This window comes from Oncorhynchus masou, chromosome 31 (assembly GCF_036934945.1).
Source record: "Oncorhynchus masou masou isolate Uvic2021 chromosome 31, UVic_Omas_1.1, whole genome shotgun sequence".
In the NCBI taxonomy this organism is placed as follows: Eukaryota; Metazoa; Chordata; class Actinopteri; order Salmoniformes; family Salmonidae; genus Oncorhynchus; species Oncorhynchus masou.
The window spans coordinates 10,732,854-10,758,214 of record NC_088242.1 but is presented as its reverse complement, the minus strand read 5'-3'; the positions used below and the strand labels follow the sequence as shown (position 1 = coordinate 10,758,214).

The 25,361-nt window shown below is 44.8% G+C and overlaps 1 protein-coding gene across 2 annotated transcripts in view; it reads left to right on the top strand.

Annotated features, from left to right (window-relative positions):
* Positions 1–22,705, top strand: part of LOC135523402 (complement C1q tumor necrosis factor-related protein 1-like) — a 23,812-nt gene extending 1,107 nt beyond the window's left edge. Inside the window, exons 2-5 of one of the 2 annotated variants that reach the window (XM_064950051.1) lie at positions 2,238–2,290; positions 17,367–17,605; positions 17,860–17,996; positions 18,621–22,705. In XM_064950051.1, coding sequence (XP_064806123.1) covers positions 17,367–17,605; positions 17,860–17,996; positions 18,621–19,171 — 927 coding nt within the window. In that variant the 5' untranslated portion in view covers positions 2,238–2,290 and the 3' untranslated portion in view covers positions 19,172–22,705. The remainder of the gene's footprint in view (positions 1–2,237; positions 2,291–17,366; positions 17,606–17,859; positions 17,997–18,620) is intronic. The other variant, XM_064950050.1, reaches the window with a different exon arrangement.
* The last annotated feature ends 2,656 nt before the right edge of the window (positions 22,706–25,361 follow it).

The window sequence follows — 25,361 nt, the reverse complement described above, 5'->3', positions numbered from 1 at the left end:
AAAGACTTCAGGGTGCTGCTAAACCTGCTGTTACTGCTCAACTTATGTCTTGCCATGGGAATGAGAGGGAGAGAGAGGGAGGGAGAGAGAAAGAGAGAGGGAGGGAGAGAGAGCCCAGGGAGAGAGAAGGAGAAAGGGAGGGAGAGAGAGCCCAGAGAGAGAGAAGGAGAGAGAGAATGAGAGGGAGAGAGAGGGAGGAAGGGAGGGAGAGAGAAGGAGATAGGGAGAGAGAGCCCAGGGAGAGAGAAGGAGAAAGGGAGGGAGAGAGAGCCCAGGGAGAGAGAAGGAGAAAGGGAGGGAGAGTGAGCCCAGGGAGAGAGAAGGAGAGAGAGAATGAGAGGGAGAGAGAGGGAGGAAGGGAGGGAGAGAGGGAGGGAGAGAGAGCCCAGGGAGAGAGAAGGAGAAAGGGAGGGAGAGAGAGCCCAGGGAGAGAGAAGGAGAGAGAGAATGAGAGGGAGAGATAGGGAGGAAGGGAGGGAGAGAGAAGGAGAGAGGGAGGGAGAGAGAGCCCAGGGAGAGAGAAGGAGAAAGGGAGGGAGAGAGAATGAGAGAGAGAATGAGAGGGAGGAAGGGAGGGAGAGAGAAGGAGAGAGGGAGGGAGAGAGAGCCCAGGGAGAGAGAAGGAGAATGGGAAGGAGAGAGAGCCCAGGGAGACAGAAGGAGAGAGAGAATGAGAAGGAGAGAGAGGGAGGAAGGGAGGGAGAGAGAAGGAGAGAGGGAGGGAGAGAGAGCCCAGGGAGAGAGAAGGAGAGAGGGAGGGAGAGAGAGCCCAGGGAGAAATAAGGAGAGAGGGAGGGAGAGAGAGCCCAGGGAGAAGGAGAGAGGGAGGGAGAGAGAGCCCAGGGAGAGAGAGACCCTTAAATTGAAGATTGAATTGAAAGAGAGTGAGGGAGAAAGGGTAGGCTGGGGGGGTGTGCAGAGAAAGGGAGAGAGGGAGGGACAGAGAGAGAGAGAGAGAGTGTGTGTGTCAGAGAGAGAGAGTGTCAGAGAGAGAGAGTGTGTGTCAGAGAGAGAGAGTGTCAGAGAGAGTGTCAGAGAGAGAGAGAGTGTGTGTCAGAGAGAGAGAGAGTGTCAGAGAGAGTGTCAGAGAGAAAGAGTGTCAGAGGGAGAGAGTGTCAGAGGGAGAGAGTGTCAGAGAGAGAGAGTGTCAGAGAGAGACAGTGTCAGAGAGAGAGAGTGTCAGAGGGAGAGAGTGTCAGAGGGAGAGAGTGTCAGAGAGAGAGAGTGTCAGAGAGAGTGTCAGAGAGAGAGAGTGTGTGTCAGAGAGAGAGAGTGTCAGAGAGAGAGAGTGTCAGAGAGAGAGAGTGTGTGTCAGAGAGAGAGAGTGTCAGAGGGAGAGTGTCAGAGAATATGTAAAACAATGTCTAAATGTAATACTCCAACCTTAAGAATGTTCTTCTACAGTAGTTCCCAAAAAGGCACTGCACAGTTCTTGTCTGCATATTGTACCAGGTGAGTACAGGTCTGTTTTTAGCCTTCACTACACCATTAACAGGCCTACGTCCCAAATAGTACCCTATTACCTATTTTGTGCACTACTTTTGGCCAGGACTAGGGCTCTGATCTAAACTAGTGCACTATATGGGGAATAGGGTGCCATTTGGGATGCACAGTAAGTGTTTTGTTTAATTGGTGATGCTCTGTCACGCAACAGGTGAAGATGCTCCTGGCATTTTAACATTAGTGTGTGTGTGTGTGTGTGTGCTTGTGTGTGTGTGCGTGCGTGCGTGTGTGTGTGTGTCTGCTACTGATGGACAGCAGGCTATTGAAGCTGCTCCTCAACTAAAACAACGACACAAATACAAGATGGGGAATATGCCTGGGGGTCGACTGGCTACGTCCCAAATGGAAACCCTGTTCTCTATGCAGTGCTCAAGGGCTCTGGTCAAAAGTCGTGCACTATGGAGGGAAATGGGACGTAGCCTCTACCCCTAACCACAGACCTAGGATCAGATTAATCTTTCATCGGGCCAGACTAACAGAGAGAAAACATATATGAGATTGTATCAACGCAGAACTATTTCTCAGGGAAAAGGCATCAGGGGGGAACGGTTAGGGTGGGACCCAATATTTACCGCCCTCTCAGTTTGTGTGTGTGTGTGTGGGAGGGGGGGGGGGTGTTACACAACATATAAGAGATACGTGAAGCTACTTGTCTGTATTATTGAACACTCAGTCAACAAACAGACACAGTTGTTGTTGACTTCTGTACCTTACGTCTCCTTTTGTCCTGGCAGTCAATATGCAGGAAGACAGACACACCCTCACACGCAGTTATGAAGACATGTAGGTAAGGCAATTAGTCACACACACGCACACGCACACGCACGCACGCACGCACGCACGCACACACACACACACACACACACACACACGCACACACACACACACACACACACACACACACACACACACACACACACACACACACACACACACACACACACACACACTCACAATTAACACACACACATACGTGCGCACGCACACACACACGCACGCACGCACGCACGCACGCACACACACACACACACACACACACACACACACACACACACACACACACACACACACACACACACACACACACACACACACACACACACACACACACACACACACACACACACACCCAGTGGTTAAGAGCCCACACACACACACACACCCAGTGTTTAAGAGCCCACACACACAAAGAGTTCCCTGGAGATATGGGAAGTATTAACACTGTGAAGGTCAGGACTGTTGTTGGTGATGGACCATTAAACACTGTGAAGGTCAGGACTGTGGTTGGTGATGGACCATTTAACACTGTGAAGGTCAGGACTGTGGTTGGTGATGGACCATTTAACAATGTGAAGGTCAGGACCGTGGTTGGTGATGGACCATTTAACACTGTGAAGGTCAGGACTGTGGTTGGTGATGGACAATTTAACACTGTGAAGGTCAGGACTGTGGTTGGTGATGGACCATTTCATTTCTCTCACCGTTCCCTGAACTCACCAGTCCGAGGACTGACGCAATACTGTAGTATATATAATACTGTAGTGTGTGTGTGTGTGTGTGTGTGTGTGTGTGTGTGTGTGTGTGTGTGTGTGTGTGTGTGTGTGTGTGTGTGTGTGTGGGCTCTGAACCACTGGGTGTGTGTGTGTGTGGCCACTGTAGTGTAAACATCTCTGGAGCGGATCTGGAGTGAAGAGAGGAGAGGGTTAGGAAGATATCAGACTTGCGATTGTAAACATGTTAGGGGCCAACTAAAAAAAGCATTTAAGAGTTGTCCTTTGTTCAAAATCGCGTCTTATGAGAAAACAGAAAGTTCTTTCTTTACTATTTGAACACTGGTTTAGTTAGTTATCTGCTTGAAATATTACAAATGTGGATTAATAACTTAAAATGGGGATACAAAGGGTGATAAAGTGCCCTCCATTTGCTGTAAATAGACACAACCACTGTTTCAAATAAACTACAATGAGTAACATGGAGTAAAATGGATCAGAGTATACAAAATAAACACTCTCTGACCATCTCTAAAATAAACACTTAGATACCATCTCTAAAACAAACACTTAGTTACCATCTCTAAAACAAACACTTAGTTACCATCTCTAAAACAAACACTTAGATACCATCTCTAAAACAAACACTTAGATACCATCTCTAAAACAAACACTTAGACCATCTCTAAAACAAACACTTAGATACCATCTCTAAAACAAACACTTAGATACCATCTCTAAAAAACAAATACATCTTAAAACAAACACTTAGATACCATCTCTAAAACAAACACTTAGATACCATCTCTACAAACATCTCTAAAACAAACACTTAGATACCATCTCTAAAACAAACACTTAGATACCGTCTCTAAAACAAACATTTAGATACCATCTCTAAAACCGTCTCTAAAACAAACACTTAGATACCATCTCTAAAACAAACACTTAGATACCATCTCTAAAACAAACACTAGATACCATCTCTAAAACAAACACTTAGATACCATCTCTAAAACAAACATCTCTAAAACAAACACTTAGATACCGTCTCTAAAACAAACACTTAGATACCATCTCTAAAACAAACACTTAGATACCATCTCTAAAACAAACATTTAGATACCATCTCTAAAACAAACACTTAGATACCATCTCTAAAACAAACACTTAGATACCATCTCTAAAACAAACACTTAGATACCATCTCTAAAACAAACACTTAGATACCATCTCTAAAACAAACACTTAGATACCATCTCTAAAACAAACACTTAGATACCATCTCTAAAACAAACACTTAGATACCATCTCTAAAACAAACACTTAGATACCATCTCTAAAACAAACACTTAGATACCATCTCTAAAACAAACATTTAGATACCATCTCTAAAACAAACACTTAGATACCGTCTCTAAAACAAACACTTAGTTACCATTTCTAAAACAAACACTTAGATACCGTCTCTAAAACAAACACTTAGATACCATCTCTAAAACAAACACTTAGATACCGTCTCTAAAACAAACACTTAGATACCGTCTCTAAAACAAACACTTAGATACCATCTCTAAAACAAACACTTAGATACCATCTCTAAAACAAACACTTAGTTACCACCTCTAAAACAAACACTTAGATACCATCTCTAAAACAAACACTTAGATACCGTCTCTAAAACAAACACTTAGATACCATCTGTAAAACAAACACTTAGATACCATCTCTAAAACAAACACTTAGATACCATCTCTGTAAACATCAACTGGGAAAACCACTCAGAAAATAATATAATAATAATAATATATCCCATTTAGCAGACGCTTTTGTCCAAAGCGACTTACAAGTCGGCTGGGGCCACTACATTTACATATGGGTGGCCCCAGCGGGAATCGAACCCACGACGGTTGGCGTTGCAAGCGCCATGCTCTACCGACTGAGCCACACAGGACACAATAATTCCAGAATTCTTTAAGCCCATTTTACTGTTGTTGAATTGGAATCCATTTAGGATGGATCCTCTGTCTCCAATAGCTTCCCTGTTCCTGCTGCGTTTAGATTAGAGAGAGGAGAGAACTAATAACAGAGCAGAGGGTGAAGGGTAGACCTGGTCTGGCCTTTATTCTGTTCACTATATAATGCACTACTGTTGACCACCAGAGCCCTATGGGCCCTCGTCAAAAGTAGAGCACCATAAATGGAATAGGGAGCCATTTGGGAAGCGTCAACTTGCATGAAGATTCAGTGTTAGAGGTCAGAGTTCATAAAGTGAACACATGAGATTAACCAGGGGATTAGAGATTCAGCTGTGGCCACAATGCCTTTCAACTTCTTCAGATGCACCTGGCATCACGGTTATCATGCTCTCAGATGAGGAGACAAAGTCATGCACGCACACACACGCATTCTCTCACATTCTCACATTCTCACACACACACACACACACACACACACACACACACACACACACACACACACACACACACACACACACACACACACACACACACACACACACACACACACACACACACACACACACACACACACACACACACACACACACACACACACACAATATATTCTCTCCTGTTTCATTGAAGAGTGCCTTCTCTCTCTCTCTCTCTCTCTCTCTCTCTTTCTCTCTCTCGCTCCTTGTAAACCGTGACGTTCCTGTTTATTCATACTTCAGATCCTTTATTGTTAGTCTCTTGCCATATTAGACTGCGTATAAACCTTCTCTGTGTCACGCCCTGACCTTAGTTCCTTTGTTATGTCTCTATTTTGGTTTGGGGCGTGAGTTGGGGTGGGCATTCTATGTTGTTTTTCTATGTTTTCTTTTCTGTGTTTGGCCTGGTGTGGTTCCCAATCAGAGGCAGCTGTCTATCGTTGTCTCTGATTGAGAACCATACTTAGGTAGCCTTTTCCCAACTGGTGTTTGTGGGTAGTTGTTTCCTGTTTTGTGTTGTGTCACCTTTCAGGACTGTTTCGATTTTCGTTGTTTCACATTGTGTTATTTTGTATTTCGTGTTCAGTTACACTAAATTAACATGGACACTTACAACGCTGCGTTTTGGTCCGATCTTTCCTGTTCCTCAGATGAAGATCGTTACACTCTGTCAGTTCTGTGTTCCACACGGCAAACTATTCCCTTTCTAGTCCGCTACTTTTGTACTGCACTATGTGAGGAATAGGGCTCTGATCTAAACTAGTGCACTATATGGGGAATAGGGCTCTGATCTAAACTAGTGCACTATATGGGGAATAGGGCTCTGATCTAAACTAGTGCACTATATGGGGAATAGGGCTCTGATCTAAACTAGTGCACTATATGGGGAATAGGGCTCTGATCTAAACAAGTGCACTATATAGGGAATAGGGCTCTGATCTAAACTAGTGCACTATGTAGGGAATAGGGCTCTGATCTAAACAAGTGCACTATATGGGGAATAGGGCTCTGATCTAAACTAGTGCACTATGTAGGGAATAGGGCTCTGATCTAAACTAGTGCACTATATGGGGATTAGGGCTCTGATCTAAACTTGTGCACTATGTAGGGAATAGGGCTCTGATCTAAACTAGTGCACTATATGGGGAATAGGGCTCTAATCTAAACTAGTGCACTATGTAGGGAATAGGGCTCTGATCTAAACTAGTGCACTATATGGGGATTAGGGCTCTGATCTAAACTAGTGCACAATGTAGGTAATAGGGCTCTGATCTAAACTAGTGCACTACGTAGGGAATAGGGCTCTGATCTAAACTAGTGCACTATGTAGGGAATAGGGTGCCATGTGGGACGTACAGTAGTGTTTGTTTGATTTACCGCCACATTGGTTCACAGATATGCAAGACAGCACAGGCTTTTGCTCAATGGTCAAGTATGGGTGCTGTTTTATCTGGTCTCAACCTGATGACCTAGAGGCTGGAGAGGGAGTCTACCTGACAGGAACACTGTTTCATCTGGTCTCAACCTGATGACCTAGAGACTGGAGAGGGAGTCTACCTGACAGGAACACTGTTTCATCTGGTCTCAGCCTGATGACCTAGAGACTGGAGAGGGAGTCTACCTGACAGGAACACTGTTTCATCTGGTCTCAACCTGATGACCTAGAGACTGGAGAGGGAGTCTACCTGACAGGAACACTGTTTTATCTGGTCTCAACCTGATGACCTAGAGACTGGAGAGGGAGTCTACCTGACAGGAACACTGTTTCATCTGGTCTCAACCTGATGACCTAGAGACTGGAGAGGGAGTCTACCTGACAGGAACACTGTTTCATCTGGTCTCAACCTGATGACCTAGAGGCTGGAGAGGGAGTCTACCTGACAGGAACACTGTTTCATCTGGTCTCAACCTGATGACCTAGAGACTGGAGAGGGAGTCTACCTGACAGGAACACTGTTTCATCTGGTCTCAACCTGATGACCTAGAGACTGGAGAGGAGTCTACCTGACAGGAACACTGTTTTATCTGGTCTCAACCTGATGACCTAGAGACTGGAGAGGGAGTCTACCTGACAGGAACACTGTTTTATCTGGTCTCAACCTGATGACCTAGAGACTGGAGAGGAGTCTACCTGACAGGAACACTGTTTCATCTGGTCTCAACCTGATGACCTAGAGACTGGAGAGGAGTCTACCTGACAGGAACACTGTTTCATCTGGTCTCAGCCTGATGACCTAGAGACTGGAGAGGGAGTCTACCTGACAGGAACACTGTTTTATCTGGTCTCAACCTGATGACCTAGAGACTGGAGAGGGAGTCTACCTGACAGGAACACTGTTTCATCTGGTCTCAGCCTGATGACCTAGAGACTGGAGAGGGAGTCTACCTGACAGGAACACTGTTTTATCTGGTCTCAACCTGATGACCTAGAGACTGGAGAGGGAGTCTACCTGACAGGAACACTGTTTCATCTGGTCTCAACCTGATGACCTAGAGACTGGAGAGGGAGTCTACCTGACAGGAACACTGTTTTATCTGTTCTCAACCTGATGACCTAGAGGCTGGAGAGGGAGTCTACCTGACAGGAACACTGTTTCATCTGGTCTCAACCTGATGACCTAGAGACTGGAGAGGGAGTCTACCTGACAGGAACACTGTTTCATCTGGTCTCAACCTGATGACCTAGAGACTGGAGAGGGAGTCTACCTGACAGGAACACTGTTTTATCTGGTCTCAACCTGATGACCTAGAGGCTGGAGAGGGAGTCTACCTGACAGGAACACTGTTTCATCTGGTCTCAGCCTGATGACCTAGAGACTGGAGAGGGAGTCTACCTGACAGGAACACTGTTTCATCTGGTCTCAACCTGATGACCTAGAGACTGGAGAGGAGTCTACCTGACAGGAACACTGTTTCATCTGGTCTCAACCTGATGACCTAGAGGCTGGAGAGGAGTCTACCTGACAGGAACACTGTTTTATCTGGTCTCAACCTGATGACCTAGAGACTGGAGAGGGAGTCTACCTGACAGGAACACTGTTTCATCTGGTCTCAACCTGATGACCTAGAGACTGGAGAGGGAGTCTACCTGACAGGAACACTGTTTCATCTGGTCTCAACCTGATGACCTAGAGACTGGAGACGGAGTCTACCTGACAGGAACACTGTTTCATCTGGTCTCAACCTGATGACCTAGAGACTGGAGAGGGAGTCTACCTGACAGGAACACTGTTTTATCTGGTCTCAACCTGATGACCTAGAGACTGGAGAGGAGTCTACCTGACAGGAACACTGTTTCATCTGGTCTCAACCTGATGACCTAGAGACTGGAGAGGGAGTCTACCTGACAGGAACACTGTTTCATCTGGTCTCAGCCTGATGACCTAGAGACTGGAGAGGGAGTCTACCTGACAGGAACACTGTTTCATCTGGTCTCAACCTGATGACCTAGAGACTGGAGAGGGAGTCTACATGACAGGAACACTGTTTCATCTGGTCTCAACCTGATGACCTAGAGGCTGGAGAGGCAGTCTACCTGACAGGAACACTGTTTCATCTGGTCTCAACCTGATGACCTAGAGACTGGAGAGGGAGTCTACCTGACAGGAACACTGTTTCATCTGGTCTCAACCTGATGACCTAGAGGCTGGAGAGGCAGTCTACCTGACAGGAACACTGTTTCATCTGGTCTCAACCTGATGACCTAGAGGCTGGAGAGGGAGTCTACCTGACAGGAACACTGTTTTATCTGGTCTCAACCTGATGACCTAGAGACTGGAGAGGGAGTCTACCTGACAGGAACACTGTTTTATCTGGTCTCAACCTGATGACCTAGAGACTGGAGAGGGAGTCTACCTGACAGGAACACTGTTTCATCTGGTCTCAACCTGATGACCTAGAGACTGGAGAGGGAGTCTACCTGACAGGAACACTGTTTCATCTGGTCTCAACCTGATGACCTAGAGACTGGAGAGGGAGTCTACCTGACAGGAACACTGTTTCATCTGGTCTCAACCTGATGACCTAGAGACTGGAGAGGGAGTCTACCTGACAGGAACACTGTTTCATCTGGTCTCAACCTGATGACCTAGAGACTGGAGAGGAGTCTACCTGACAGGAACACTGTTTCATCTGGTCTCAACCTGATGACCTAGAGACTGGAGAGGGAGTCTACCTGACAGGAACACTGTTTCATCTGGTCTCAACCTGATGACCTAGAGGCTGGAGAGGGAGTCTACCTGACAGGAACACTGTTTCATCTGGTCTCAGCCTGATGACCTAGAGACTGGAGAGGGAGTCTACCTGACAGGATCACTGTTTCATCTGGTCTCAACCTGATGACCTAGAGACTGGAGAGGGAGTCTACCTGACAGGAACACTGTTTCATCTGGTCTCAACCTGATGACCTAGAGACTGGAGAGGAGTCTACCTGACAGGAACACTGTTTTATCTGGTCTCAGCCTGATGACCTAGAGACTGGAGAGGGAGTCTACCTGACAGGAACACTGTTTCATCTGGTCTCAACCTGATGACCTAGAGACTGGAGAGGAGTCTACCTGACAGGAACACTGTTTCATCTGGTCTCAACCTGATGACCTAGAGACTGGAGAGGAGTCTACCTGACAGGAACACTGTTTCATCTGGTCTCAACCTGATGACCTAGAGACTGGAGAGGGAGTCTACCTGACAGGAACACTGTTTTATCTGGTCTCAACCTGATGACCTAGAGACTGGAGAGGGAGTCTACCTGACAGGAACACTGTTTCATCTGGTCTCAACCTGATGACCTAGAGACTGGAGACGGAGTCTACCTGACAGGAACACTGTTTCATCTGGTCTCAACCTGATGACCTAGAGACTGGAGAGGGAGTCTACCTGACAGGAACACTGTTTCATCTGGTCTCAACCTGATGACCTAGAGGCTGGAGAGGCAGTCTACCTGACAGGAACACTGTTTCATCTGGTCTCAACCTGATGACCTAGAGACTGGAGAGGGAGTCTACCTGACAGGAACACTGTTTCATCTGGTCTCAACCTGATGACCTAGAGACTGGAGAGGGAGTCTACCTGACAGGAACACTGTTTCATCTGGTCTCAACCTGATGATTGGACTTCAACAGCACAGCTCTACTCCAACGTAGCTACTCGCTTTAAACGCCGATCACAGGAAACAAAACAGGTTAATAACTGCTGTGATGCTATTAATTACCTTGATACGGAGAGAGGAGAGTTAATGGTGATTATAGACTTTAGGGTGATACGATCTCCTAATTGGAGAAGAAAAACAATCAAGCCCTACCAGTGCACTGAAAGGTAATGATCTGCCTTTCTTTCGATAGATTAATACTTTGATTATCCCCAGAGGAGATTCATTATAGCAGCAGACAGAAATACAGGAATACTGAGAGAGATCAAAAACCGAAATACAACGCCAGGAGCCATGTGGACATAGAACATATAACCTGTAATTTCAGAACATCAGCCTAACGTCAAATGGTTCATATAGGTCTTTGGTGCCAGTGCTGCTGGCTGCACATTCCTCCTGGTCCTTATGTGACAACAACATCTCATACACCATCAGTCAGCTGACTCTCTCTCAAACCATAGTCCTGATCTGAAGAGTAACATAACATTCCTCTCACACTTCTTCAGGGAGAGAGAGCAGTGACCCTTATTAACTTGACCTTTGATCTTCAAAACATATCTGATCGTCAGGGCGGTTCAAGGGAGTAATGTTATCATTACCTTAAAGAGGCTATATACAGTAGAGAGGCTATAACAGTAGGGAGGCTTTATACAGTAGAGAGGCTATATACAGTGGAGAGGCTATAATAGTAGAGAGGATATATACAGTAGAGAGGCTATATACAGTAGAGAGGCTATATACAGTAGAGAGGCTATAACAGTAGAGAGGCTATATACAGTAGAGAGGCCAAATACATTAGAGAGGCTATATACATTAGCGAGGCTATATACAGTAGAGAGGCTATAATAGTAGAGAGGCTATATACAGTAGAGAGGCTATAACAGTAGAGAGGCTATATACAGTAGAGAGGCTATATACAGTAGTGAGGCTATATACAGTAGTGAGGCTATATACAGTAGAGAGGCTATATACAGCAGCAAGGCTATATACAGTAGAGAGGCTATATACAGTAGAGAGGCTATAACAGTAGAGAGGCTATAACTGTAGAGAGGCTATATACAGTACAGAGGCTATATACAGTAGAGAGGCTATATACAGTAGCGAGGCTATATACAGTAGAGAGGCTATAACAGTAGAGAGGCTATATACAGTAGAGAGGCTATATACAGTAGAGAGGCTATAACAGTAGCGAGGCTAAAAACAGTAGCGAGACTATATACAGTAGAGAGGCTATAACAGTAGAGAGGCTATATACAGCAGAGAGGCTATATACAGCAGAGAGGCTATAACAGTAGAGAGGCTATATACAGTAGAGAGGCTATATACATTAGCGAGGCTATATACAGTAGAGAGGCTATGTACATTCGCGAGGCTATATACGGTAGAGAGGCTATATACAGCAGAGAGGCTATATACAGTAGAGAGGCTATAACAGTAGAGAGGCTATAACAGTAGAGAGGCTATATACAGTAGAGAGGCTATATACAGTAGAGAGGCTATAAACAGTAGAGAGGCTATATACATTAGCGAGGCTATATACAGTAGAGAGGCTATATACAGTAGAGAGGCTATAACAGTAGAGAGGCTATATACAGTAGAGAGGCTATATACATTAGCGAGGCTATATACAGTAGAGAGGCTATGTACATTCGCGAGGCTATATACGGTAGAGAGGCTATATACAGTAGAGAGGCTATATACAGCAGAGAGGCTATATACAGTAGAGAGGCTATAACAGTAGAGAGGCTATAACAGTAGAGAGGCTATATACAGTAGAGAGGCTATATACAGTAGAGAGGCTATAACTGTAGAGAGGCTATATACAGTACAGAGGCTATATACAGTAGTGAGGCTATATACAGTAGAGAGGCTATATACAGCAGCAAGGCTATATACAGTAGAGAGGCTATATACAGTAGAGAGGCTATATACTGTAGAGAGGCTATAATAGTAGTGAGGCTATATACAGTAGAGAGGCTATATACAGTAGAGAGGCTATAACAGTAGCGAGGCTAAAAACAGTAGCGAGACTATATACAGTAGAGAGGCTATATACAGTAGAGAGGCTATATTCAGTATAGAGGCTGTATACAGTAGAGGCCATATACAGTTGTGAGGCTATATACAGTAGAGAGGCTATATACAGCATAGAGGCTATATAAAGTAGAGAGGCTATATACAGTAGAAAGGCTATATACATTAGAGAGGTTATATACATTAGAGAGGTTATATACAGTAGCGAGACTATATACAGTAGAGAGGCTATACACAGTAGAGAGTCTACATACAGTAGAGAGGCTATATACAGTAGCGAGGCTATATACAGTAGAGAGGCTATATACAGTAGTGAGGCTATATACAGTAGAGAGGGTATATACAGTAGCGAGGCTATATACAGCATAGAGGCTATATACAGTAGAGAGGCTATATACAGCATAGAGGCTATATACAGTAGAGAGGCTATATACAGTAGAGAGGCTATATACAGTAGCGAGACTATATACAGTAGAGAGGCTATATACAGTAGAGAGGCTATATACAGTAGAGAGGCTATGTACATTAGAGGCTATATACAGGCACCGGTTAGTCGGGCTGATTGAGGTAGTACTACATGAGGTATGGTTAAAGTGACTATGCATGTATGATAAACAGAGAGTATCAGCAGCGTAAAATAGGGGTTGGGGTGGGGCACACAATGCAAATAGTCCGGGTAGCCATTTGATTACCTGTTCAGGAGTCTTATGGCTTGGGGGTAAAAACTGTTGAGAAGCCTTTTTGTCCTAGACTTGGCACTCCGGTACCACTTGCCATGCGGTAGTAGAGAGAACAGTCTATGACTGGGGTGGCTGGGGTCTTTGACAATTTTTAGGGCCTTCCTCTGACACCGCCTGGTGTAGAGATCCTGGATGGCGGGAAGCTTGGCCCCAGTGATGTACTGGGCCGTACGCACTACCCTCTGTAGTGCCTTACGGTCGGAGTAGCCGTACCATGCAGTGATGCAACCAGTCAGGATGCTCTCGATATTGCAGCTGTAGAACCTTTTGAGTATCTGAGGACCCATGCCAAATCTTTTTAGTTTCCCAAGGGGGAATAGGCTTTGTAGTGCCCTCTTCACGACTGTCTAGGTGTGTTTGGACCATTCTAGTTTGTTGGTGATGTGGACACCAAGGAACTTGAAGCTCTCAATCTGCTCCACTACAGCCCCGTCAATGAGGATGGGGGCATGCTTGGTCCTCCTTTTCCTGTATTCCACAATCATCTCCTTAGTCTTGGTTACATTGAGGGATAGGTTGTTATTCTGGCACCACCCGGACAGGTCTCTGACCTCCTCCCTATAGCCTGTCTCGTCATTGTCGGTGATCAGGCCTACCACTGTTGTGTCGTCTGCAAACTTAATGATGGTGTTGGAGTCGTGCCTGGCGACACAGTCGTGGGTGAACAGGGAGCACAGGAGGGGACTGAGCATGCACCCCTGAGAGGCTCCAGTGTTGAGGATCATTGTGGCAGATGTGTTGCTACCTACCCTCACCACTTGGGGGCGACCCGTCAGGAAGTCTAGGATCCAGTTGCAGAGGGATCCTTAGCTTAGTGATGAGCTTTGAGGGCACTATGGTGTTGAACGCTGAGCTGTAGTCAATTAATAGCATTCTCACGTAGGTGTTCCTTTTGTCCAGGTGGGAAAGGGCAGTGTGGAGTGCAATAGAGATTGCGTCATCTGTGGATCTGTTTGGGCGGTATGGAAATTGGAGTGGGTCTAGGGTTTCTGGGATAATGGTGTTGATGTGAACCATTACCAGCCTTTCAAAGCACTTCATGGCCATGGATGTGAGTGCCACGGGTCTGTAGTAATTTAGGCAGGATGCCTTTGTGTTCTTGGGCACAGGGACTGGGGTGGTCTGCTTGAAACATGTTGGTATTGCAGACTCAATCAGGGACAGATTGAAAATGTCAGTGAAGACACCTGCCAGTTGGTCAGCACATGCCCGGAGCACATGTCCTGGTAATCCGTCTGGCCCAAAGGCCTTGTGAATGTTGACCTGTTTAAAGGTCTTACTCACATCGGCTACGGAGAGCGTGATCACACTGTCATCCGGAACAACTGATGCTCTCATGCATGCCTCAGTGTTGCTTGCCTCGAAGTGAGCATAGAAGGGATTTAGCTTGTCTGGTAGGCTTGTGTCACTGGGAAGCTAGTGGCTGTGCATCCCTATGTAGTCTATAATCGTTTGCAAGCCCTGCCACATAAGACAAGCGGCGGAGTGTTGTACAATTCAATCTTAGCCCTGTATTGGCGCTTTGTCGGGTTGATGGTTCGTCGGAGGGCATACAGGATTTCTTATGAGCTTCCGGGTCAGAGTTCCGCACCTTGAAAGCGGCAGCTCTACCCTTTAGTTTAGTGCGAATGTTGCCTGTAATCCATGGCTACTGGTTGGGGTATGTACGTACAGTCACTGTGGGGACAACGTCCTCGATGCACTTATTGATAAAGCCAGTGACTGATGTGGTGTACTCCTCAATGCAATCTGAAGAATCCCGGAACATGTTCTAGTCTTTCATAGCAAAACAATCCTGTAGATTAGTATCTGCTGCATCTGATCACTTTTTTATAGACTGAGTAACTGGTGCTTCCTGGTTTAATTTTTGTTTGTAAGCAGGAATCAGGAGGATAGAATTGTGGTCAGATTTACCAAATGGAGGGCGGGGGAGAGCTTTGTACTCGTCTCTGTGTGTGGAGTACAGGTGGTCTAGAATTGTTTTCCTTCTGGCTGCGCATTTAACATGTTGATAGAAATTTGGTAGAACTGATTTAAGTTTCCCTGCATTAAAGTCTCCGGCCACTAGGAGTGCCGCCACTGGGTGAGTGGTTTCCTGTTTGCTTATTTCCTTATACAGCTGACTGAGTGCGGTCTTAGTGATAGCATCCGTCTGTGGTGGTAAATGAACAGCCACGAAAAGTGTAGCTGAAATCTTTCTTGGCAAATAGTGTGGTCTACAGTTTATCATAAGATACATTACTTCGTATATTGTATATTCTGTTAGCTGAATATCCATGTCATTATTCAGCCACGATTCTGTGAAACATAAGATGTTACTGTTTTTGTGTCCCGTTGATAGGATATTTGTGATCATACCTAGTCTATTTTATTGTCCAATGATTGTAAGTTGGCGAGTAAAATTGATGGTAACGGCAGCTGTCCCACTCACCTTCTGCGGATCCTTACGAGGCACCCCACTCTGTGTCCTCTGTACCTGCGTCTTTTCGCTCTTGTGAATAACGGGGATGTCGGTCTTGTTGGCTGTGAGCAGTATATCCCGTGCGTCCTGCTTGTTGACTAAAAAAATCTTTGTCTAATCTGAGGTGAGTGATTGCTGTCCTGATGTCCAGAAGCTCTTTGTCTAATCCGAGGTGAGTGATCACTGTCCTGATATCCAGAAGCTCTTTGTCTAATCCGAGGTGAGTGATCACTGTCCTGATGTCCAGAAGCTCTTTGTCTAATCTGAGGTGAGTGATCACTGTCCTGATGCCCAGAAGCTCTTTTTTTGCCGTAAAATACAGTGGCAGAAACATTATGTACAAAATAACTTACAAATAAAGTGAAAAGAAAACACATAATAGCAAAATTGGTTAGGCGGCGGTAAAACTGCTGCCATTTCTTTCGCCGCCATTTGGGTGTTAGTCTAATCTGTGAAATGAGTTCGTCTAATGTGTGAAATGAGTTAGTCTAATCTGTGAAATGAGTTCGTCTAATCTGTGAAATGAGTTAGTCTAATCTGTGAAATGAGTTCGTCTAATGTGTGAAATGAGTTAGTCTAATCTGTGAAATGAGTTCGTCTAATCTGTGAAATGAGTTAGTCTAATCTGTGAAATGAGTTCGTCTAATGTGTGAAATGAGTTAGTCTAATCTGTGAAATGAGTTCGTCTAATGTGTGAAATGAGTTAGTCTAATCTGTGAAATGAGTTAGTCTAATGTGTGAAATGAGTTAGCCTAATGTGTGAAATGAGTTAGTTTAATGTGTGAAATGAGTTAGTCTAATGTGTGAAATGAGTTAGCCTAATGTGTGAAATGAGTTAGTCTAATATGTGAAATGAGTTAGTCTAATGTGTGAAATGAGTTAGTCTAATGTGTGAAATGAGTTAGCCTAATGTGTGAAATGAGTTAGTTTATCCCACAAATACATTACAGCAGCAGGGCAAACCACTCTGTCTCCAGAGACACTGGGTCCTTCCCCAACTTGGCCCGTTATGTAGTAACCACTCTCCTAGAGAAAGAGAACCATTCATAGTAAATCTAGAGTCCCAAAAACCATTATTAACAACATCTACGGGTGAATCTCAATTATATTTTCATTGATTCCTTGCATCCTCTCATCTCACTAGTTACCACAGCCACAAAGTCAAAATTGTCTATACTGTAAAAATTCATGAAAACTAAAAGTTAGGGTTAGGCATTAGCAGTGTGGTTAGGGTTAGGGTTAGGCATTAGCAGTGTGGCTAGGGTTAGGGTTAGGGTTAGGCATTAGCAGTGTGGCTAGGGTTAGGGTTAGGGTTAGGCATTAGCAGTGTGGTTAGGGTTAGGGTTAGGGTTAGGCATTAGCAGTGTGGTTAGGGTAGGTTTAAAATCCGATTTGGAGGAAGAGTAGTTTTATAAATAGGTGGGGTTTGGCCATAATTACTTTGTGGCTGTGGTAACTAGTGATGACCATTCCTCACCCTATGAGCTCAATCACTTCCTGATCATGACTGATGTCACTTCCTGTTTCCTATTTCCTGAAGATGAAAGTGGGTGGTGGGCCTCCACCCTCTTCCTTGTGTGCGTGGGTGGTGCTGCTTATTTTGGTGGAGTCAGGTGAACCCTACCGGACCCCATACGACCAGGAACAAGGCAAGAACAGAGACAGGGACAGAGAGAGGACAGACTCCAGGCCAGACACCAGGACAGACACTAGGGACTACCACAGAGATGCCAGGCCAGACATCAGGCCAGACACCTGGGACTACCACAGAGATGCCAGGTATTACTGCTATACAACATACTACCTAATAATACCTCTCCAAGTGGCACCCTATTCCCTATGTAGTGCACTTCTCTTGACCAGGGTCCCTATATAGAGCACTTCTCTTGACCAGGGTCCCTATACAGTACACTTCTCTTGACCAGTGTCCCTATATGGTGCTCTACTTTTGGCCCTGGTCAAGAGTGATGCACTAAATAGGGAGTTGGGGTGCCATTTGGGGTTGTGTCCGTTGACGTTGTTTTCTCTGCTAGCGAGGTGATGGGTAAAGAGTGTCAGCGGTGCTGTGACCCTGGAGAGGAGGTCCGTACTCAGTCTGCCAACCCCCAGTACCCACAACACTACCCACAGTACCAGGCGGTGCCACAGATCAACATAACCATCCTCAAAGGTAGGTGATGCCACAGATACTACTACATAGCAAATGGGTCTGCAGTTAGCGTTGGTCAACGTCTTGACTTGACCTATTTTTGACACAATTGGCTGAAAATGCTCAATGCTTTAGGAAGTTTAATTTCCCCATCTCTAGGAAACAGCATATTGTGATTTACAAGTCTGATGTGGCCCATAAGTGATGATTTCCAGAACACAATTTTAAGGATCACTATTTGCCATAACTGGTTATAAAGAGTATATTTCTCATTCAACCACTGAGGCACTTATTTGGTGAAGATTTTAGCAATAAGAAATACTGAATGCAACAATCATATCTCTGTCACTGACAAACACAACCATGGGTGAGTATCTCTCACATTAATTCGAAACGCATGCTGGGAAATATGCAGTTTTAAAACAACACCCCCTCCAAAAGAATGTAACAGGCTTTGGGCCAAAACTAGTTTTGAAACCAGTGGGTTAGGAGAGGGAATAACAGCTGTGGGTATTTGTATCTGCCACGTTGTATGTGGTAAAATCCTAATCGTCAGTTACTTGAGTACTGATGCGCAGGGGAAACCATTGTGACCAGCCACTGACCTGAGGTCATTTCTATCATTTCTACTTTGTCCTTCTCTAGGTGAGAAGGGGGACAGCGGCCAGCGAGGGCCCTACGGTAAATCTGGCAAGTCCGGCCAGTCCGGCCCTCGTGGGCCCAACGGCATCAAGGGCACCAAGGGGAGCATAGGGACCCCGGGTGACCCCAGCAAGGTCCAGTACGCTGCCTTCTCCGTGGGCCGCAAGAAGGCCATCCACTCCAACGACTACTACCAGACCTTAGTGTTTGACACTGAGCTCGTCAACCTCTACGGACACTTCAACATGTTCACCGGCAAGTTCTACTGCTACGTGCCGGGAATCTACTACTTCAGCCTGAACGTGCACACGTGGAACCAGAAGGAGACGTACGTGCACGTGATGCATAACGAGAGAGAGGTGGTGATCCTGTACGCCCAGTCCAGTGACCGGAGCATCATGCAGAGCCAGAGCCTGATGTTAGAGCTGGAGAGAGAGGACCAGGTGTGGGTCCGGATGTTCAAAGGAGAAAGGGAGAATGGCATCTTCAGCGATGCCTTTGATACCTACATCACCTTCAATGGACACCTTATCAAGCCCAAGAGCGAGGGGTAGGGGGAAGGGGTCGGTTTGGGGTTGTGTCCCAAATGGCACCCTATTAGCTGTATAGTCCACTACATAGGGAACGGGATACCACTTGGGACGCATTCTAGGGGGGTTGTGGGCTTGTATGATGGGCCAGTGTGACGCGAGAAGGAGACCAAAATTTGAAGAAGATTGGTTCCCAGTTCATGGAAGAATATCTTAACTTTCTTTTTGTGTCTTTTTATGTGTGTTATTATTGTATTTTAATCCAGATATCAAGAGAGACATTGACTTACTTTGAGAAGTAAACCAAAAGCCACTTGTTAATTTGACAAAAACATGTTGCACGCACAGCCTGATGAAGATTGATGATCGTTTGGAGGTTGTGTCAGGAAACAGCCAAACAGAATCAATTCAAGATGGCCACAGTTCAAGATGGCCACAACAACCCATAGCACACGGGAAGTAGTGGTGCTTGAGGGTTCTGCAGCACCCCCTGAAAAATAAAACAATATAATATTAATAAAATAAAATAAAAAATAGAATTACACCGCCCCACCAGATGAGCGCTCTAGGCCTCTCCTGTATGAGAGGGGAAAAATAATCCTCTGAGTAGGCACGTCCCAAGGAGCCCACTCACCATGTTAAAAAAATAACGGTGCACTAAATACGGAATACCGGTACGGTGCTATTTGGGACAGGATAGCAGGGATAGCAGGGCCTTTATGAATCATGTATGTTGTGTGATGCAAAGTATTATGATTAGTTTCAACTTTGCACCCAGATAAACTGTATGTTATGTTAAGAGTATTCCTCTGTCACGGTTGTCGTAACGACGAGACCAAGGCACAGCTTGATTGGAATACATTCTTCTTTTATTAAAACAAAGAACAAACAAACAACCAACCAACCAACCAAACAGAACAGAACAGATAATCTCGTGCTAACATGCAACTACACATAAACAATAACCCACAAAATACCCAAGGACTATGGCTACATAAATATGGTCCCCAATCAGAGACAACGATAAACAGCTGCCTCTGATTGGGAACCAATCTAGGCAACCATAGACATATAAACACCTAGATATACAAAAACCCATGATATACAAAAACCCCTAGACATACAAAAACCCCTAGACGATACTAAAACTACACTTACCACCCTCGTCACACACTGACCTAACCAAAATAATAAAGAAAACAAAGATAACTAAGGTCAGGGCGTGACATCATATCTTTCAGATGTAGAGACAGATCATATTTGTAACTAGACTAGATAAAGTAACAGGACCTGGACTAGATAAAGTAACAGGACCTAGACTAGATAAAGTAACAGGACCTAGACTAGACAAAGCAACAGGACCTGGACTAGACAAAGCAACAGGACCTGGACTAGACAAAGCAACAGGACCTGGACTAGACAAAGCAACAGGACCTGGACTAGACAAAGCAACAGGACCTGGACTAGACAAAGCAACAGGACCTGGACTAGATAAAGCAACAGAACCTGGACTAGATAAAGCAACAGGACCTGGACTAGATAAAGTAACAGAACCTAGACTAGATAAAGCAACAGGTGCTTAAATGGACTTCATATGAACTAGACAAAGCATGGCATATCTGTACATTCACTCACATAGTTGCATTCTGGTTGTTTGGTGACTGTGGACATTCAAACCATGTAAGAAAACTGTATCTGTAGATTTAGGTTATTGCACTAGGGTGGGGTTCTCCTTCTTTGAAATATGAAATGAAAAACCCAGGACTAATATTGACAATGTATGCATTCCAAATGGCACCCTATTCCTTGGACAGTGCGCTACTTCTGACCAGAGCTCTATGGGCCGTGGTACAAAGTAGTGCATGACATAGGGAACAGGGTGTCATTTAGGGCGCAGGCATTATTCTTTCATTGTGAATGTAACCATGTATAATACAACAATAGGACCAGCTGTACTGAACGCGAGCTGCAAAATCCAACACATACAGTAATTACACATGGAGTTTTTACTTTTTAAATGGTGTTGTTTGGATAACAGAAAAAATCCATACAGTATATATTGTATTGTATTGTATTTTGCAAAGTGTTTGAAATATAATGATGTGCTTTTTATTATTGTTAAATATTATAATGTCAAGTGTAACATCAGTGGTGAAAAAAATATATACCAAAATCAAAAAATATATATATATTTTTGTTTTTGCCACGATCCAGTATTCACTTTCCATGAAACCTCAAGACATTTAGTATGTCAAGGATGGTTTCCCAATATTTTGTTTATACAAGTTGATGACAGCCAATCAGATGAAGAAGTCCCTAAAGCTCAGTATTAGCCTCCAAGGCCAGGGCCCCATTCCAGACCAAACCCTCATACCCTATCCATGGGTCCTAGTTGGGCCTGGTTCCAAAACCAAACCCTCACACCCTATCCACGGGTCCTAGTTGGACCTTGTTCCAAAACTAAACCCTCACACCCTATCCATGGGTCCTAGTTGGGCCTTGTTCCAAAACCAAACCCTCACACCCTATCCACGGGTCCTACTCCCAATGGGGAGCCAGGCCTATCCATGGGTCCTAGTTGGGCCTTGTTCCAAAACCGAACCCTCACACCCTATCCACGGGTCCTACTCCCAATGGGGAGCCAGGCCCAGCTGATCAGAATGAGTTTTTCCCTATAAAAGGGCTTTATTTCAGACAGATGATCCCGCGGGTGACGACGCCAGATGTGGAAGTCTTGGGTTGACATGGTGACACATGGTCTGCGGTTGAGAGGCTGGTGGGATATACTGCCAAATTCTCTAAAAGGATACTTGTCGGCGGCTTTTGTTAGAGAACTGAACATGAAATCTCTGGCAACAGCTCTGGCGGACATTCCTGCAGTCAGCATGCTCCCTCAAAACTTGAGACATCTGCAGCATTGTGCTGTGTGACAAAACTGCACATTTAAGAGTGGCCTTTTATTGTCCCCAGCACAAGGTGCACTTGTGTAATGATCATGCTGATTAATCATCTTCTTGATATGCCACACCTCAGGAGGATGGATTATCTTGACAAATAATAAAAAAGTTCACTAAACAGGGATGTAAACAAACTTGTTTATAAATGTTTATATTTTTGTTCAGTATAAGTGAAACTCCAGGGGTTTTTCCCCAATCACATGTCCTGACTAGAAAAAACTTTCCTAATTAATTACTTATTTTTCTGGACAGGTAACAGGGTCCAGACAAAGTCTTCCAACCCTTTTCGATGAGCTAAAATGGAAGTAAAACAGGATGTGGACAGGAGGGCCAGGAAATACTTACCCAAGACCAGAAATGACAGGAAACTGTTTTAGTGCCTGCAGATGTACATATTTGACATACTGTCAGTGAAAGCTGTCGACTGTGTACTTTCTTTTAATTTAACCTTTTATTCATTCAGGCTAGTCAATTAAGAACAAAATCTTATTTACAATGACGACCTGGCAGCCACTACAGTATGGATTGTTTGAAAAGTAGTTTTGATATATAAAGATTAAGCTGAGCATGTATAAGGTTCATATTCATTAAAAATACAACAAAGAAATGCTCTGTTGTTTGTTTGAGTGACAGGGAGGTTGAGAGAATGCATGAGAGAAATGGTATCCTTGCATGCTTATTTAGGTGTGTGTGAGCCTGTCTTGTTTGGGGCGTGTCTCTAATTCCCCTGGGTATTTGATGGTGTGTACCTGCCAAGCTCTCTCAGTGGACACAGTGGAATGTGCTGGGTAGATCAGAGCGCTCCAACCCAGACCCAACCTAGAGACGGAGACAGCAAATATTATGCCTCTGTCTTTCTCTCTGTAGTTACTGTGCTCTCCCTCTGCATCTCTTAGGCTTTTTAGGTATGTGAAAAGTCAACAATTTAGTATGCTTTAAATGCAAGGATTAACTGATGAATAACATTTGACCTTTTATTTCAAGATTGAAAGATATAGTAACATAATGTCATGGACCGAGCTAGCCATTAAGGTCCCTTAATGCTCAAATTAGATTCAGTGGCTGATTAATGAAGTTATTCGCTAAATCCTTAATACATACATATTTTGTCTATGCCAGTGGCTAACCACTCCCCTTGAGCAGTTTGTATTTTATTGAGACATCTTCAAGGGGAACATCATTTGTGCTTTATTGTGCGTTATTCACCTTGGGTGAGAACTATTTGCATACATTGAGTCAGACAACTTGTGATGTCTAATTTCCGAAGGCCTTTTCTTTTTAGCATGGGTACTCAGTATGGGTACTCAGTATGGGTACTCAGTATGGGTACTCAGTATGGGTACTCAGTATGGGTACTCAGAGCCACTGTTCTGGCCTTTTGGTCGTCCAGTCGTGAGACCCCGTTTTGTACCAGCCTTGGTGGAACGATGGGCAACAGCTGTAGGCTGACAGGAAATCATAGGGCCTGGTCATCTGGCAGCTCTTCTGAGTGCTGCTGCTCTGTTGGCCGCTGGGCTGATGAGAGACTTCGCAAAGCAATGGATGGCGGACACAAGCCTTGATGGATTGTAATGGATGGCTGACACAAGCCTTGATGTATTGTAATGGACGGTTGACACAAGCCTTGATGGATTGTAATGGACGGTTTACACAAGTCTTGATGGATTGTAATGGACGGCTGACACAAGCCTTGATGGATTGTAATGGATGGCTGACACAAGCCTTGATGGATTGTAATGGACGGTTGACACAAGCCTTGATGGATTGTAATGGACGGTTTACACAAGTCTTGATGGATTGTAATGGACGGCTGACACAAGCCTTGATGGATTGTAATGGATGGCTGACACAAGCCTTAGTGTATTGTAATGGATGGCTGACACAAGCCTTAGTGTATTGTAATGGATGGCTGACACAAGCCTTAGTGTATTGTAATGGATGGCTGACACAAGCCTTAGTGTATTGTAATGGATGGCTGACACAAGCCTTAGTGTATTGTAATGGATGGCTGACACAAGCCTTAGTGTATTGTAATGGATGGCTGACACAAGCCTTAGTGTATTGTAATGGATGGCTGACACAAGCCTTGATGTATTGTAATGGATGGCTGACACAAGCCTTGATGGATTGTAATGGACGGTTGACACAAGCCTTGATGGATTGTAATGGATGGCTGACACAAGCCTTGATGGATTGTAATGGACGGCGGACACAAGCCTTGATGGATTGTAATGGACGGTTGACACAAGCCTTGATGGATTGTAATGGACGGTTGACACAAGCCTTGATGGATTGTAATGGATGGCTGACACAAGCCTTGATGGATTGTAATGGACGGCGGACACAAGCCTTGATGGATTGTAATGGACGGTTGACACAAGCCTTGATGGATTGTAATGGATGGCTGACACAAGCCTTAGTGTATTGTAATGGATGGCTGACACAAGCCTTGATGTATTGTAATGGATGGCTGACACAAGCCTTGATGGATTGTAATGGACGGTTGACACAAGCCTTGATGGATTGTAATGGATGGCTGACACAAGCCTTGATGGATTGTAATGGACGGCGGACACAAGCCTTGATGGATTGTAATGGACGGTTGACACAAGTCTTGATGGATTGTAATGGACGGCTGACACAAGCCTTGATGGATTGTAATGGATGGCTGACACAAGCCTTGATGGATTGTAATGGACGGTTGACACAAGCCTTGATGGATTGTAATGGACGGTTTACACAAGTCTTGATGGATTGTAATGGACGGCTGACACAAGCCTTGATGGATTGTAATGGATGGCTGACACAAGCCTTAGTGTATTGTAATGGATGGCTGACACAAGCCTTAGTGTATTGTAATGGATGGCTGACACAAGCCTTAGTGTATTGTAATGGATGGCTGACACAAGCCTTAGTGTATTGTAATGGATGGCTGACACAAGCCTTAGTGTATTGTAATGGATGGCTGACACAAGCCTTAGTGTATTGTAATGGATGGCTGACACAAGCCTTAGTGTATTGTAATGGATGGCTGACACAAGCCTTGATGTATTGTAATGGATGGCTGACACAAGCCTTGATGGATTGTAATGGACGGTTGACACAAGCCTTGATGGATTGTAATGGATGGCTGACACAAGCCTTGATGGATTGTAATGGACGGCGGACACAAGCCTTGATGGATTGTAATGGACGGTTGACACAAGCCTTGATGGATTGTAATGGACGGTTGACACAAGCCTTGATGGATTGTAATG